The sequence below is a fragment of the Staurois parvus genome, unplaced genomic scaffold (genome assembly GCF_062004578.1).
Source record: "Staurois parvus isolate SC_StPar_1 unplaced genomic scaffold, SC_StPar_1.0 ptg000977l, whole genome shotgun sequence".
NCBI classification, from domain to species: domain Eukaryota; kingdom Metazoa; phylum Chordata; class Amphibia; order Anura; family Ranidae; genus Staurois; species Staurois parvus.
In genome coordinates this window covers 444,563-462,448 of record NW_028318773.1, presented here as the reverse complement: position 1 = coordinate 462,448, position 17,886 = coordinate 444,563, and the positions used below count along the sequence as shown (strand labels likewise).

Genomic DNA, 17,886 nt, shown 5'->3' with positions numbered 1-17,886 from the left:
TTCTGGCAGCGGAAAAACACTAACTGCAGCAATAAAAAAAGCATGTAAACGCAGTGCTGCATTTAGCGCTTGGACGTTTATTCATTTGATTGGCCAGAGTATTTTCCATTGACTTGTATAAATGCCTCAGTGCTAAACACGAATAGTGTTTAGATGCTTTTACACGCGTTTTTTCCTCGTTTAGCCTTTTTTGGCCAAATCGTTCCTCTCCTGAACATGATTCTTCTGTGTTCAGGAGAGGAATGTTTAACTGTCCCTAAACTCTGCTGCTCCTAAACTCTGGTAAAAGCCTATGTGTACATGGACAAAGCATTCTGTTATAGCAATAGTGTCAGGGTCCTGTCCACGGCAGAAGTTCTGAAAGATCTGGCATTTCTGCAAGTACTCTACATGGCCGCAGAGGTACACATCAGCCTCAGTCTGGTGCCAGATGGCCTTTATAAGGAGGCTCATCACTTCCACTGGTTGCTGGATGATCTCTAGCTCCCCATGCCCTGTTCCTGTTTCCTGTGATTCTGACTTGTGATTTCTTGTTACCGACTCGGCTTGCTCCTGGACCTGTCTACTCTGATTTACCCCTGATCTGACCTCGGCTTGGCTTACGGATATTCTCTCCTCTGTGAATGACCTCGGCTTTCCCATCTGTCTACGTCCGCTCTGATTCCCACCTGGTACCTTGGCTTGAACCAACTACCCAGTAAACATCCAAATCCCAGAAGGGCTTGCATACCACGCACAGGCGCCTCCTGTCTGCAGACCTATCTCCGTGCACCAGCTGTGCTTCTGAGTGGACCACCAACCAGCACTCCTACAGGTGACCTGTGCCACTTTGGGCCTGACTCCCGCTGTCCCACTCTCAGGGGAGTCCGGAACTTAGCCGCAAGGGAATCCCTCTCTCCATTGGCCTCCATCACCAGGTACGTGATAGTATCATCCAACCAGTATGTCTGAGGCTGAGAGAGGCGCTTCCGCACTAGAGGCCCTGTGCCAACAGATGACGGCACTTACCCAAGCAGTGAATGATTTACAGCAAGGATACTTTCAGCTAGAAGGGTGAGACTCCCTCTCTACTTCCGCGGACCAGGATCCCTCCGCCAGTTCCAACCCAGTAGCCGCACCTGCCAGTCAGTCTCCTGCCACCACTCCTGCTATCATGTTACAACCTCTGGAACCCAGGGTTCCTACTCAAGAATGTGAATTATATCTTGCTCTGCAACCCAGGACCTTTTCTCTGGAAGCAGTCAAGGTCGGGTTTATCATCTCCCTCTTGTCTGAAGATCAGATCCCCCATGTTTCCAGCCATCCTAGGAATACCCTGGTTGCAAGCCCACAACCCACAGATCAATTGGCCCAATTTCTTCAGAATATTGTCTACAACACTGTGGTGCCCCTACACCCACCAATTCTTCCGTATTTCTCTCAGTCCAACCTTTACCAGAGGCCAGTCAACTAGTTCCCTCTACCTACCATGACTTCCTCGATGTGTTTGATAAAAAGAAGGCCGACACATTGCATTCTCATCGGTCTTACGATTGCCCAATTGAGTTACTCCCAGGAGCAGAAATACCATTTGGGCGAATTTTCCCATTATCCAAACTTGAACTGGAAGCCCTCCGGCACTATCTAGATGAGAATCTCGATTCGACCCTCTTTCTCTCCTGCCGGGGCTGGTATTTTCTTTGTAGAATAACATGATCGGTCTCTTAGACCGTGCATTGACTACAGAGAACTTAATAAAATTACCATCAAACACCAGTATCCTCTTCCTCTGGTGCTCGAGTTATTTCAGAGATTTCGAACAGCCAGAGTGTTCACTAAATTGGACTTACCGGGGCCTACAATTTAGTCCGTATAAGAGAGGGCGATGAGTGGAAGACCGCCTTCAGAACACGCTTCGGACATTTTGAATATTTATTGATGCCGCTTGGGCTATGTAATGCCCCTGCTATGTTCCAACATTTTGGGAATGACATCTTTAGAGAATACCTAGACCTTTTTCTGATCGTCTACCTGGACGATATCCTAATTTTCTCTACCTCACTGGAACTCCATCGTGATCACATTAGGAAAGTGCTAAACACTCTAAGGATGCCTGGCTTGTACGCCAAGGTGGAGTATTGTGAGTTTGAGAAGCAGTCCATTCAGTTCCTGGGGCTCATAATTTCCATGGACCCTCAGAAAGTATCTGCTATCCTTGATTGGCATGCACCTTCAGACAGGAAAGGGGTCCAAAGATTTGTGGGTTTCACCAACTTTTATCGGAAATTTATTAAGGGCTTTTCCACAATCATTGCCCCTATTACTCAACCCACCCGCCAGCATGCACGATTCTGCTGGAGCCAGGAAGCTCAAAAAGCGTTCGAACAATTAAAAGATCAATTCACCTCCGCTCCTGTGTTACAGCATCCAGATCCAACACGCCCCTTCATCCTGGAGGTAGACACATCTGAAGTTGCTACAGGAGCTGTACTCTCCCAGCGCCAGGGCCCAAAGGCTCTGCTTCACCCAATAGCCTTTTGTTCTAGAAAACTGAGCGAAGCCGAGAGGAACTACGATGTGGAAGATAGGGAAATTTTAGCGATTAAAATAGCCTTCGAAGAATGGAGGTATCTCTTGGAAGCAGCCAGCCACCCAATTATGATTTTCACAGATCATAAAAATCTGGAGTATTTAAGGTCTGCCAAGCGCCTAAGACCTTGACAGGCTAGATGGGCTTTATACTTCTCAAGGTTTAACTTCCACAAAACCTACCCAAGAACGGGAAGGCAGATGCCCTTTCCCGCATGTTCCCGGACCCAGAGGAGCCTTCTCCCCCCAACACCATTTTGTCAGCCCAAAATTATTTGTTGATCCAACCCAGCCTAAAGTCTTTGATCAAGCAAGCCTCTGCACTATGCCCTGTGTTAGAAATCAAATTTATGATTCGGCACTTATATTGATGGCAAGCTTGCAAAATATTTGGTTTTTATGATTAATCATAATTAATATTAATATGTGTGAATGGTCTTTTGACAAATGGTAGTATTACAATTCTTCAAATATAAGCTGAGACAGTAAATATGAATGAGTTAACTGAGACCAGCTAAACCAGCTGAAGACTATATTTAGACATAGCTGGTTAAAGGTCTCTGGTAGTAATATGTCAAGGGTACTAGAAGTGACTCATTATAGACTTACTATTACATAATGTATTTTAATAGTATCTGTGTGTTTTTAGTATACGTTTCTAATATTGATACATATATAGATTAGTGATTATACATTGATATGTTGTTAAGATATGTTCTTAAGTTATATTGTCATTTAAATATGAATAGCTGAGGTTACATCATTAGCTTATAGTATTATGTACATCAGCATCTGTACCTGTCCATCAAACATCACATATATAGCGTCCATTCTCTTCTATGAAATTGCTTTGCTAAGCAGTAATAATTTCCATAAAAGGTATTAAGATCACTAGGTATGACGCTTGTTCCTATATAAAAGGTCCATAAGGGACAGAGGAGACACTCACACACTAACACTGACACTTTGACGCACACACACGTATGAGAAGCTGGAACAGGTGCTTACTGAAGACAAGATCATCACTTCCGTCTATTTCCGGTTTCTTCCCTAAGTCTCGTGAAGGACAAGAAGAAGATGGACGTTGCACATGGTCAGACAGTTATGACAATAGTGACTTTTTCTTTAAACTTCTGCTTGATATTTCTACAGTAGTTTTATCTACATGGAACTGTTCATGATACACTTTACATTGTTATTTTAAGCCATTGTGTGATAGAATAAAATCACACTTTATTTTTTATTTCAATGGCTCTTTCATTCATAATCGCCTCAAGACAATAAAAGAAGTATTATATGTGTCTAAAATCCAACACCCTGAACCTGAACAAAATTTGCTTAGAAGGCAGGATGGTCTTCTGTGGCACAAGGAAAAAATCTTTGTACCCCAAGAAGTGAGGTCTCAAGTGTTAAGGGCTTTTCATGACCATCAACTGGCTGGACACTTTGGAACCCATAAGATAATGGAACTAATCCAGCGATCCTTCTGGTGGCCCAAACTGAATCATGATTGTAGAGCTTATGTGAAGTCGCGCACAGTGTGTCTGCGGAACAAGGGAGACAAAGCCAAGGCCTGGGGGTTGCTGAAGCCCCTGCCCATTCCTGATCATCCCTGGGAGATGGTCGCAATGGACTTCATTGTGGATTTGCTTCCCTCGGAGGGGTTTACTACCATTCTGGTAGTAGTGGATGGCCCACTTTTTACCAATGTTGGGTACGCCATCCGCACCAGAGACTGCACTAACCTTCATCAAAGTGATTGTCAGGTTACATGGTCTGCCCAGTAATATCGTCTCAGACCGAGGGGTGCAGTTTACGTCCAGGTTCTGGAGAGCCCTCTGCAAAGCCCTTAAGGTAGAACTCTGCTTATCGTCCGCCTACCATCCCCAGAGTAATGGGCAAATGGAGCGAACGAACCAGACTTTGGAGCAATATTCACGGTGCTTCTCTGCCTTTTCTCAGGATGATTGGGCATCTCTACTCCCATTGGCAGAATTTGCCTACAACAACTCAGTCCATTCTGCCACAAACCAGTCGCCATTTTGGGCCAATTATGGATTCCACCCTTCCTCCATACCTGACACCATTCCTGAAGCTTCGGTACCCGCAGTACAGGACAGACTCTCCATGCTACAGAACAACTGTAAAGTCCTCCGAGAGTCTATACTGAAATCCCAGGCTGATTATAAGAAACACTACCACAGGAACCCTCCTCTGAAGATTGGAGACAAAGTTTGGCTATCAACTACCAATCTAAAACTCCTTTGCCCGTCACGTAAGTTGGGTCCAAGGTACATTGGCCCTTTCTGGATCAGGAGGGAAATAAATCCTGTGGCGTTTGAGCTGTTCCTTCCGGAATAATACAAGATCCACCCAGTTTTCCACGTCTCCCTACTCAAGCCAGCTGTTCCTGATCCTTTTCCAGGAAGAGTAGAACCACCTCCTCCGCCAATAACAGTTGGGGAGGAGACGGAATATGAGGTTGAAGCAATTCTGGACTGCAGAAGGCAGGGAAGACAAATCCAGTACCTGGTCAGATAGAAGGGGTACCCACTTGGTTCCTGGGAATCAAAAGGGAATGTACATGCCCCCAGGCTTCTCCAAGAATTTCATTCCAAGTGTTTTGGATGTGGTCACTTACAGACCACCTACCGTGATCTACCAGTGAGCCTAATTAATGCAGAAATACGTGCACACAGAAGTAAGATACTGACACTGTTTGCAGTTTGTCAACTTCCCAATTTCTCCACTTTACTGAGGAACTAAACATAACATTTATAGGTCCTATGACGTAAGCGAAGCATATGCGATGATTGGGTGAAAAGTCCCCTAAGTTTCCTGTGTGTTCTTTCATCCGTGTTGATATCTTCCAATCATTGTCACAAATGAGACTCATTCCCTTTTATGGGGGTTGTTTACATTGAAAGGTGCTTTTTCTTCTAATGAGTCACCTCGGGCGAGACTCCGGATGAAGGCACCATCTTAATTATCATTGTTCTGTTAACCTATACCTGATTGTTTACTTAAAAGAGTAAGGAATTTTAAAGAGCAAGAAGCAGAAAAAAGCAAACCTATAAAATTGTCATTTTACTGATTATCTGACAAAGTACGGATTGTCTATCACAATCCATTACAATCCCCTCTTAAAATGGCTATTTTATATCTAACTGTCCCTGTGTTCTTCTGATGTCCTATCTGCCTGGTGCCCCCCCCGGGAACTCTTTTTGGTCGCATGTAGAGCTCTTAGGTGGCTAGTCCATCCCTAGAGTCGCGATGCGCACTGTCTTTCCCTGTTCATAGCTGCCTGTAAGGGGGGGGGGTTTGCAACACTTCTTAAGGGTCCAGAATGTGATGATCAGGGGCCACAGTCTGTAAGGGAGTATAGGATTCCCCTCCTTTATGGGGGAGTTCGACATCATCATAGTTCATGAAGGTAGGGGAAACCTCGTTCATTGCCTTTCCAATTAGCTTCTTAATGCAAGGGACTACACAACAGGCGACTATTGCCATCAGAACGATCATACCCAGGATAACCACCCCTGCTTGAGCGAGGGCCTTTTGCCAACCACTCAGCCATCCAAACCACTGATCCCAGGGATGTGTAATACCTGAGTTTTCCTTAAGCTTATTTGACAGATCCTCCAGCTTCTTGATGGCCAGTGTTACCTTCCCATTTGGGCCTGTATTATCTGGAATATACGTACAGCAAGTCATGGTTGTTGGTATCATTTTACAGACTCCCCCTTTTTCGGATAGTATCATGTCGAGTGTCATACGATTTTGGAATGCCATGTTAGAAGTAGCTTCCAACTGCTCTGCTATCCCCTTCAAGGCATCTTGTGTGTAGTTTACGAACCGTTGTTGATTATAGTAAATGTAGTTTATCCAATCCACATTCTTGTTTACAGTGATAAAAAGAAGTAGAGATTCGAACCCTGCGGCTACTTGGTCTCTGGCCTTGAATTCATCTGGCACCCCCTTGGGACTCCTATTGCGTCTATATAGACACGGGCGTCAAAACTCCCTTTTGGGGTATTTCATTTCCTTCTTTTTAGCATGGGGGAGTCGGGCACCTCCTTGGGCATCGGGTCTGAGAGGATGTGTAGCGGCATTATAGCCTTGGCAAGGGTACATTCCCCCCTCCACCTCCCTGTCAGTCGGGTTCTGATTTTCTGGTCGCCACAGATCCAGAATATATCTCCTAAACACATAACATGATTCTGAGTTAAATTTGTCGAGACTGTACTGTAGGTGCAGAAAATCCTTTTCCCTAGGAATCTCCCTCCTCCCTCGTGGTTGGCATAGCAGGTATAATTACCAGGATATATAGTTAACCCATTTGGGGCTTGTTCATCTCCTTGGACCAGGGGGTAACGCTTCTTCCAGTCCTCACATAAAGACTGACTTGAGGAGGTGTTAGTATACAAGCTTAGGACACACTCCTCTATTGAGTCTGGTAGGGTCAGTGGCACCATCCCCAGGTGTGGTCTGGCATGTCCACACACATAGCAGTTGGACTTATTGTGAGAGTTTGCACTATACCTCATCCATTCTAACCACAGGTTAACATCTGAGAGCCCTGTCTCTACTGCCATGGTAACCTCAAAAGATGGGTTTCCCAAAGCCACCATTTCTTCCAACTTCCGTAGTTTGGGCATTAAGGGATTGGGAAGGGGAGGACTGTTAGCCTGCTTAAAAAGGGTTAACCACTAGTCTGAGCCGTACATGTCTTTTAGTTGAAGCTTACAATGATGGATTGTACCACCTCCGGGGTACCGCACCCCTAGAAGATAAATCCCCTGATCTCCTGGACTGGGGTTTTCTATGGTCAAGGTAAGGGGAATGGCTGCAGTAAACTGTCAATTCATGGGGGTGGTTAACCTATTTACCTTAGGGGTGGTAAGCGTCATCCGGGAGATTAGGGATTTCCCATTTCGGTCTTTCCGCTCCACTGCACTTTGTGGCTTATATCCCCAATCTGGTCCCGTGTTCCATCCCACTGATCCCCAGTAGCCACAGTATGCCCCCCCAATAATCATCTGTGACACATATATATATATGGTAGAGCCAGTGGGGACTGGTGTCCATTGGCACAGGCTATGATTGAAGAAAAATGTTGCTACCTGCGTATTGGATGAATTATACCAAAACTGGGTGGAGTCTACCTTGTGAGTGATGGCCATGTGTTGGCCCCTCCCCATTCCCACTAAGAAAAGAATATGCAATACAATCATTATGATGTGGGTGGTGCGGACGGGGTCTTGTCCTCTGGGGCTGCAACCTTCTTGCAATGTGAGGCGTGTATGCAGGTAGATTTTCCCTCCAATTTTACTGAAGTGGCGGTCACCAGAAGCATCTGGAAGGGACCATCATATCTAGGTTCCAATGAATTTTTCCGTAAAAACTTCTTGACCAAGACCCAGCCTCCGGGTTGCAAAGTGTATGTTCCTGTGTCCGCCTCGGGGTCTGGAACGGAGGAAAAAACTTGTGCATGGATATTAGTGAACACACGTGCCAAAGATATCACATACTTTGTCAATGAATCAGACTGTAATTGTAATTGTTGGGGGTAATATGTCCCCAATCTAGGGGCAGACCCAAACAAAAATCTCATAGGGGGACAACCCATGGTTCCCCCTTGGCGTGTATCTAACACTGAAGAGAGCAATGGGCAAGCTGTCTGGCGAGCCCATGCCTACCTCTTGAGCCATTTTTAACATTCTCGACTTTAGGACCCCATTCAGGCGCTTCACCTTCCCACTACTCTGGGGATGATAGGATGTGTGGAACGCAAGTGTGACCCCCAAGGCCCCCCAGATCTCTTTTGTGACACTGGCTGTAAAGGCCGGCCCCTGATCGCTTTCAACCACCTCGGGCACCCCGTATCTGCAGACTATTTCCGTGAGCAGCTTCTTGGCAGTGATTCTTGCTGTTTGGTTGGTTACTGCGAACGCCTCCGGCCATCCCGAGAACATATCCACCACCACTAGGGCGTACTCAAACTGCTCACGTTTTTGCATTTGAATATAATCTATCTGGATCCCTTGGAATGGATATAGCGCCTTGGCGAGATGTTTGTTTGGAGCTTTCTCAGGTCTTCCAGGGTTACATTTGGCACACACAACACAAGATTTGCAGTATTTACCCGTATATGTGGTGATTCCTGGGGCCACATAGTATTTGTTGATCAGAGAGTTCATTAGCATCTTGGATAGATGTGACGCCCCATGTGCCCATTGCACTGTAGCTGGATATAGGGACCTGGGGAGCAAAGCCTTCTTCCCTACCATCCAGAGTCCTTTTTCCTGGACCGCTCCTTTCTGTACCCATCCCTTCCTTTCTGCTTCTGAAACATTTCCCTGGGCTTCTTGGAGTTGGGTATCCTTGGGTTGGTGAATCAACACGGGCACCACTTCACCGTGCACCTCTTCATCCTCTTCCTGCTCTCCAACCGCAGCTTGTTTAGCAGCCATGTCTGCTAGATGATTCCCTTTTGCTTCCATGGTGAAAAGATGGCCCAGGTGGGCATCCAGAGGCTGCCCTTTAGGGGGGGCACTGTCAGGGTCCTGTCCACAGCAGAAGTTCTGGAAGATCTGGCATTTCTGCCAGTACTCTACAGGGCCGCAGAGGTACACATCAGCCTCAGTCTGATGCCAGACGGCCTTTATAAGGAGGCTCATCACTTCCTCTGGTTGCTGGATGATCTCTTGCTCCCCATGCCCTGTTCCTGGTTCCTGTGATTCTGACTTGTGATTTCCTGTTACCGACTCGGCTTGCTCCTGGATCTGTCTACTCTGATTTACCCCTGATCTGACCTCGGCTTGGCTTACGGATACTTTCTCTCTCTCACTTCTCTGTGAATGACCTCGGCTTTCCCATCTTACTACATCCGCTCTGATTCCCACCTGGTACTGGACCTTGGCTTGAACCAACTACCCAGTAAACATCCAAATCCCAGAAGGGCTTGCATACCACGCACAGGCCTCTCCTGTCTGAAGACCTATCTCCCTGCACCAGCTGTGCTTCTGAGTGGACCACCAACCAGCACTCCTACAGGCGATCTATGCAACTTTGGGCCTGACTCCCGCTGTCCCACTCTCAGGGAAGTCCGAAACTTAGCCACAAGGGAATCCCTCTCTCCATTGGCCTCCATCACCAGGTACATGATAAAAAAAGCAGTGATAGGTACTTTTTTCTGAGAATTCTGGGGTCTATTAGATCTCTCTTCTACCCTTAAAACATCTGATCACACAAAGATCGGTGTGATCAGATGCTCTCCCAATTTTAAAATGCCCATTGTTTATATCCGGCAAAACTGGAATGATGAAATGCTTGTAGCTTCCTGTTTCTTAGACCATAGAGATGATTGGAGCCATTCCGGTCTCTGATCAGCTCTATGGTCTCTATTCTCAGGTTCCACTGTGGGATAGGAAAGCCCGAGAAAGCAGTGGAAGGTGGCGGGAGAGGGGCCATCCCTTCCCACTGCTTGTAAAAGTGATCCAGTGGCTAATTAGCCACTAGGATTGCTTTTACAGGAAAGTCAACTGCCAGTTGAAAAAATAAATACCAGCATGATGCCTTTAGCTGCAGGCATCATTCTGGTATAACCATTCAAAGTCCAGTGACATACCAGTACGTTGTTGGGTATACATGTAACAGCAGAGAACATGGGCATATGATCAATCGGGTCTGTGGACCAATATGAAGGAAATTCATTCTTTTTTATAATGCCCATGTTGAGGGTTAGGCCCAAAAATTTTTAAATTCAGAAACAGTGATAGGTTTCCATGCGAATTGTCTGGCAACAGCTGAATTTGGGTGGGTGGCCATGTGTTGTGTGTATAAATTGCTCTTATACACAATCAACTGATTCAAATTTACCGTGAAAAACAGCGGAGGGGCTAAACACTAGTGCTGGCTGCGAAAAGGGCTGATCCTGCTAACACTGCATTTTTGGGAACACTATAATAAGGAGGCACTAGTATAGTTCTGTTTGTGATCCATATAATGATCCATATAAATAATATACTAGTAATGGCGGTGATCAGTGACCTAACGCTAGCTGACCCTGGCTTGGAGGGGTGCTAACTGATCCTTACACTATCTGATGTCGCTAGTGGCAGTAATGTGATTATTGAAAGATTCGACATACTGACACTGTACTAATGGCACTGGCTGGCTGACGGGGTGATCAAGGGTTAATAGGGGCAATCAAGGTTTAAAAGTGCTCATCTCTCGTTTCTGTGTAAAATGTACTGCTTTTACTCAGTGTGGTGTTCTCTCTTTTCTCCCTGAACTGGCATATGTTCGAGCGGGGGGCACACGCATGTGCACACACATTCGGAAATAGAAAGTGATGCAAGGGTACGTCGCTTTGCCCAGAGCCGTCGCTTGACCGTGCAATGCTGGTGGGCAAGTAGTTAAAAAAAAAAAAACCTTTAAAAAATGTTTAACATTATTTTACTTCTTTTTTTTTTTACTGGTTTTTTTTTTAAACGTTGTTACCATTTCTTACTGGGGAGGGGGGGTGATCAGGGATTTTTTTTTTACTCTTTGCAGTGCAGGAGCAATAAAGATTATTGCTCTGCAATGCTATGCTTGCTTTGAACTGTCATGAATGGGTTAATTTCATGAGTTCAAAATAAAGTGATCTGTGATTGGCTCCAGCAGGTCACATAGTACAGGGTGCTGTGATTGGCCCATGTACCATGTGAGAGCTGTGGGCCAACCACAGCTCTCCAAGAACAGAAGAAAAGCTGTTATGAATCAGATTGATTCATAACAGCTCTCCTACCATTGTGATCCCAATTACCGGGATCTGCATTCACTGGACACAGAGGCTGAAGGGTGTGCAGTATCCCCCCCGTGTTATTATAGGCAGAGCAATGTATCGGTATGTCGCTTTACCTGTGGCTGCCACCCCTCCGCAGTAAAAGTACTGCGGGTGGTCAGCAAGTTAATAAATGGTTTGACTCAAACTCATGGTTGCAAATGTCAGCTTGGCATTGTTTTTTCAGCTGGCAATAGGCTGTTTAGCAAAAACAGAGATTATCGTCACTTCTGGTTTCAGAACTGTCATTTCCTGGCTACTGTAGCAGGGGAAGCTGCTAATCAAGCACAATCTGTGCTTAATTAGCTGCAGTGGAAGGCAGGTGAGACATCGTGGTTCTTAGGCTACGTTCACACTAGTGTTGTATGCAGGCGGCAGAAAGGCATTTGGGAAGCGTTTTTACGGCTTCCCAAATGCCTCAGACAATTCTGCACATTTCAGCACATGGTGCTGTTCTAACGGATGCGTTAGCGTCGCATCACGGCAAAACGGACACCTCTGGTCAAGTCAGGAGGAGTTGAAGCCTCCTATTCTAGTCTTATGGTGCCGCTCCGCAAACGCCCGGCCAGCGTTTGCAGTGCGGTTGTGATGCGGTTGCGGGGCGTTTGCGGAGCGGTAACACCATTCAAACTTCATTATAGGCGTTTGTAGGGCATTTTTAATGCTCGGCAAATGCCTAGCAACCGCCGCTGAACCATGCATGCGGCGTTTGCCGAGCGTTAAAAACGCTCCGCAAACACCGGACCAACGCTTGCCAAACGCTATAGCGGCGTTTGGCAAGAGTTGGTAAAACAGTCAAGTGTGAACGAGCCCTAAAAGACCCCGATGTCTCCACAAAGAATACCTGCCTATGCTCTTACATAGGAGGACTGTGATACACCCTTGTGATAGCAGCAAAATTAAATGAAAAAAAAGGAAAGTGTAAAAAAAATATAAAAAGTTTATAAAATGCATAAAAATTGTTTTAAAAAAAAATGTTAAAACACCCCCGCATGTACATGCAAAAGAACATGTAGGGCTTGCATGTGAATGTAATCAGCAATTGTAACGTATGTGCGATTTATCACTGTAATTCTAGGTCCATAATTCATAGTAAATGCTAAACTGATAAATTAGAAAAGCTTTTAAAATGTCACCTATTAAAAATTTTTAGGTATCTTAGTTTTTTGCCATTTCATGGACACGCATAAGTTTGAGTCTTGACACGTTTGGTATCTATTTACTTGATGTAATCCCATCTTTTGGGAGTTTAAAGTTAGCAAAAAATGCTGATTTTAACAGGTGTGGGAAAAATGTAATAATTGTCCCCAAAGCAAAGCATACAAACAGAATGACTAATACAAAATTATGTCTCGGCTTTTGATAGATGCTAGAGTGTTAAATTCCATGTACTGTGCTTTAACAAATGAAATGTCATACAGTATGGTCTCTTTCATGCAGGTGGCCAGGGTGGTAAAAACAGGTGGCTGAGATGCAGTTATAACACTACCCCCCCTTCCCAGTCACCCACTCAAACTGTAACAATACATCCACTTTGCGGCTATGACATTCTTAACATAGGTGTTCGAGAGGTGGCTGTAGCACCTCCTGAACGCCTGTCAACCACTGCTATACCACCACCACCCTCTGAAAAGCTATCCACTGTGGATCACTTTTCAGAGGGCATAAGGTTTACCATAAATGTGAAAAAAGCTTCAGACCCTGTTCACACTAGTGTGATTTCTCCTGTGTCTGCCACAGTGCTTCCATGCACGACAATGGAAATTACATTATTCTCTATGGTGCCCGTTCAATCAATGCACTATGGTGTATTGTGAAATTTAAAGAATTGCAGGTGTTTCTTATTTTGGTGAAACATAGTGCATTTTTTGGCCCCATAGACTTCAATATGAAATGCATGGAAAATGCATTTAAAATAATGCATGTACATGTGTGTTTCGTGTAATTTTTGTCAGAGCTTTGTGCACCTACAAAACAATGCATGAAGCATGAAAACGCATCAAAAACACATGTAAAAAATGCACTGAAAATGCATGATTATGCAGCAGCACTAGAGTGAACCAAGGCTTGGGCTCCATTTGCAACTAACATAGCATGAACATGTGTTCTTATGCTCCTTTTTCACGCTTTTTCACACAGCATGCATTGGACAGCCCATTCACTTGAATAGGCTGCCCTATATGCAAAAAATATGCCAAAGAATCCCCTGCACCTTTTAGGACATTGAGCATTGCTCATTCTTTTACCACACGTTTGTGGCGAGTTGTTGAGTATTTTGTTGGGCCATGCTTGGAGTGCCCGTTAAGAATTGATGGCACTGTAAGCCTGATGTGTGTTTCTCTCTTGCTTTTCACTCATTCCAGGAATGCGTGCAGAGATGCATGCTTCTGTGCGTTTCACACTTTCACGGGACGTGCAGATGTGAATGCAACTTTAGGGTTTACAAGATTACACACTCAAGGGCCGGTTCACACCATAGAAATGCAGTCTGGATGCTTTTTGATGCTCTTTTGACATGTTCTTTTTTTTATGCGTTCCAGTTGCTTTTTTTTCCCCTCCTTTTTTCAGTCATTTTGGGGCCCAGCGCGTTTTTTATGCATTTTTGTATGCGGTCCGGTGCATTTTTTTTATGTATTTTACCAAATTCCAGTACAGTTATGTGCAGGAAAAATGCAGTATGTTCTACTTTCTTTTTCTGGAACCGGAACACACTGGAACTGCAAGCACTGGTGTGAACCATGCCTTTGACAACCATGTAGGTGCAGATAAAAAAAAATTTACTGGAACACATGTAGTGTGAACCAGTCCAAAGTCCTGGTTCACTTTTTACTGTGTTAGCACGTTACATTTTGTTAAGCAATAACTTTTTTTTGCTGCTTCTGTTTTTAATATATGAATCTCAGATATGGGCTATAAATAGCAACGCTGTTGCCTTCAAAAATAGTTCAGCAGTGACTACAGAAATAGTTCAGCACTGACCAAATACTGATCAGTTGGCCCCTCTGAACTACTAGAAGCGTTGTAGCAGGATATCAATACAGCTACGTGTTACGTGTTCTGTTTGGCTTCTGAAATAAGAGCTGGAAGAGGCTAGGCTACCAGGTGAGGGGATAGCTCGAGGTGAGCTCCCGCCTACTTGTCCAAATCATGTAAGTTACAGTAAGCAGTCAGACAGGTCACAGCACCATGGCTGACTCACAGTGTATGTGCCTAAGAGACGATCATATTAATGAGAAGATTACAGAGAATATGCCCGGATTCTACTACAGTGAGACCCAAAGGAAAGCCTTGGAGGTTCTGGTCAACAATGGCATCCAGTCTTATAGACAGTATATAAAGGAAAAAAAGCTCACTGATTTCCTTTCCACCAAGGAGCTGACGGACCTGAAAAGTGACTTTAAGAAATATGAAACCGAGAGTCCAAATAAATCTAAACTACGACCATCCAAGCAGGACAAGGAGAAAGAGGAGTCCCTACAATACTGGCCCACTCTGTCGGACACGGAGGTTCCTCCACTGGACCTGGGATGGCCAGAGAAAGGCTTCTATAGAGGGCTCAGTCAGGTGCTAGTGTACACCCACCCTCCTAAGGAGAATGCTCCCACCATCAAGGCTTTTGTTAGGAACCTAATACAGTCAGCTAATAAGGTAAGTTTTACACAAAAATTGCTTGAAAGATACCTTGAACTGTATTTCAGTATGTGGATTTAAGAGGCAAAAAAAATGAATATGGCCACACTGCATTTGCATTTAATGGAGGGATTTTAGTGCCCAATCCCAATTCATACAGGCATTCAGGAGGCAGCTTATTGCCTCCTGATCGCCCACTAACTGTGGGCCAGCCACTGCTGACACAACTATCAACTGTGGATTGTGAGTCTGTAGCATTGCCCATGTGAAAGGAGCCTACATGGCAATGCTGCCCTATATATTTTTATTTGTGGGTCTGAACACGGGGGAGTTGTTGTCTATGGGACAATACACACAGCTGCTTAAAGATCAGTAATGCAGCAAAGAGTTCAGAGCCATAAAAAAAAAAAGAAAATTTTACATTCGAGTATAATTTACACACATATGCATGAATATGCAAAGTATATAGAAGTGTATACGTGTAAATTGCAACACTGACAGCTAGAAGAGGACAAAGAAGTATTTTACCCTTGTATAGGCATACGCACGTATTCGCAAGTTCTTTAATAAACATAACTTGTGCTCTTTAACTCAGGATCCGTATGCCAACAAGATACTGCATATTATCGGTAAATTTTTACTTCCATGTGCAAGAGGCCTAACTCACCACACAGGATACAACCTGACTGTACAATCTCTAGATCTACCAACAACTATATAGTGCAAGGGCCTGCCTTATTGGATATAAATTGATTGGAAAAAATAGGTAGGCCCTCATATTACATAGTTTTAGTAAATCTAAATTTGATTGTACAGAGTTGTATGGTCAGATGTTGATGTGTATGGTGGTGCTAATGAAGCTCTGAACAGCAGTAAACTTCTCCCACTCAAAAAAAGTTTTGTCAGGACTTGTACATTTAAGTCCATCTCCAGCCAAGATAATTATCTTAGTTTCAGATAGAGCAGGGAAAAGTTCAAATTTATGCTTTTTTTTTTCTCTCTCTGACACTATAGCACCAATTTCCCCTACTTCCTATCCTTGTGAGGCTCCTCCAAGAAATGTGGAAGCAGTTGTCACTGGGAAAGGAAGGCACCATAGCAATTGTCACAAGCTCTGAGACTGGAAATAAAGGAAAATCTCCCCAACAGGAATACAAACAGCAAAACAGATCAACAAACTCTAATACTTCCAAGCTCCAAATGATGGCCACACACAGAAAATTGTTTTATATGGACGGATTTTCAATAGATTTATTGTCTGATCACAAATACAATCAGATGATTGAAAAGATCATTCAATGCACTATACACATAACAATCATATTGAATTATCTACTTTCCTGAGGTCAGATTTTCTGCATAGACCAGTCAGAGATATTTTGATTAACTGGTTCCTGCTCGGCCTATTGTACAATGACGGCCGGGTGGGACCACTCTTGTTCTGGGAGGATGTCATATGACATTTTCCCATTCTTGTAGCTCATGCGTGCCCTCAGGGGTACACTGCCCAGTGATCAGTGATGAGCTGTGTTCCTCGGACACAGCGGATCACTGATCAGGGTAAGGAGCAAATGACGTTGGCTCTTTACATATGATCAGCTGTTTCCAATCACAGCTGATCACATGTAAACAAATGTTGCCAGCTGGGAGTTGGCAGGACCATTTCCCCATTTCCCGATCCTATGGCCACTGTGACAGCAAGTCACAGTGGTCATGTTATCAACCGATCCTTCCTGCCCCAGAGGTTGATGAACCCTATTAAAGAGATGCTGAGCGGGAAGGGCTTAAACAACGCACTGTGCACCTTATAATTTTATTTCAACAAAGTATATGTAAAACTAAACAATTTTATTATTTTCAATAGAGCAGGAAATGGTTAAATCTCTTGTCAGATGTTTGGTTTATTTTCCGCCTCTGTGATTTAAGGTATTTCTTTATTTCCTGCTCCAGAGAGACTCAACAGGAAGAAGAAAGATATTTTTTTTAAATGAGTGGAAATTCCCTCTGAGACACTTATTGCACAGGTGTCTCCATTGGAAAATTATTCTATTTATTCTAGTGACAGTGACATTTTGGATTTCCCATCACTTCTTGTCCTACTGACAATGACTACCAGGGCAATTAAGAGAATGAGAATCTCCCCAGTGTGGACACAGATCACAGTAAAAGCTGTACAGGGGTTCTTCAATTCTACCCAAAACTAAGCCTCATTCATCTATGTAGCAGGAACCAGCATTTCCACTATGAGATTTTCGAAGAGAGATTCACATGCGATTTTGTGTGGTGCATAGGGTCAGTCCTTTTTTGTCATCCAAAAAGAAGCTCCTGCTCCTTTTTGGGCAACAAGCTTTTTAAAGGCACGTTTTGCCATGCTTGCAGCGTGATCCTTTTGCGCAACAATCGGAACAAAATTGCATCACGTTTCGGGTGCCATTAAAGGATAATGGTATCTATGCATGTGGAAAATGTTGTGCTGCAATTTTAGGTTTGAAGGCAGAATGACAGTGATTCTGCCTGAGATCCCAAATTGTGCGATGTGAACGGGGCCTAAAATACAAACCTGAGTGCGGTCCATCACAGGTGTAATGCTTTGTAGGTTCAAATGCAAAAAACTAATTATACAGTTTTGCTTTTTGCATAATGTGTGCGTTTATTGTTTTTTTTTACCAAAAGGTGGTATTCTCCTTTAGGACTTATTTACACCTAATGCAGTCAGGTGCATTTTTAAATGTAGTATGAATACAGTACAAATGCCTATGTAAGCAAAATGAATGTATTTTAGTGTGCCAAATTTACACAATTGCAGTGTTTTCACGTTCGTTTTTTAAAAAAATTTACAGCATGCTGAATTGTTCTGC

General features: G+C 44.1%; 1 protein-coding gene across 1 annotated transcript in view; it reads left to right on the top strand.

Annotated features, from left to right (window-relative positions):
* The first annotated feature begins 14,414 nt into the window (after positions 1–14,414).
* The window catches only part of LOC149441552 (scaffolding CK1 anchoring protein F-like), a 203,129-nt gene continuing 199,657 nt past the window's right edge, over positions 14,415–17,886 (top strand). Inside the window, exon 1 of the mRNA XM_089657203.1 lies at positions 14,415–15,046. Within this exon, the coding sequence (XP_089513329.1) occupies positions 14,585–15,046 (462 nt within the window). The 5' untranslated portion in view covers positions 14,415–14,584. The remainder of the gene's footprint in view (positions 15,047–17,886) is intronic.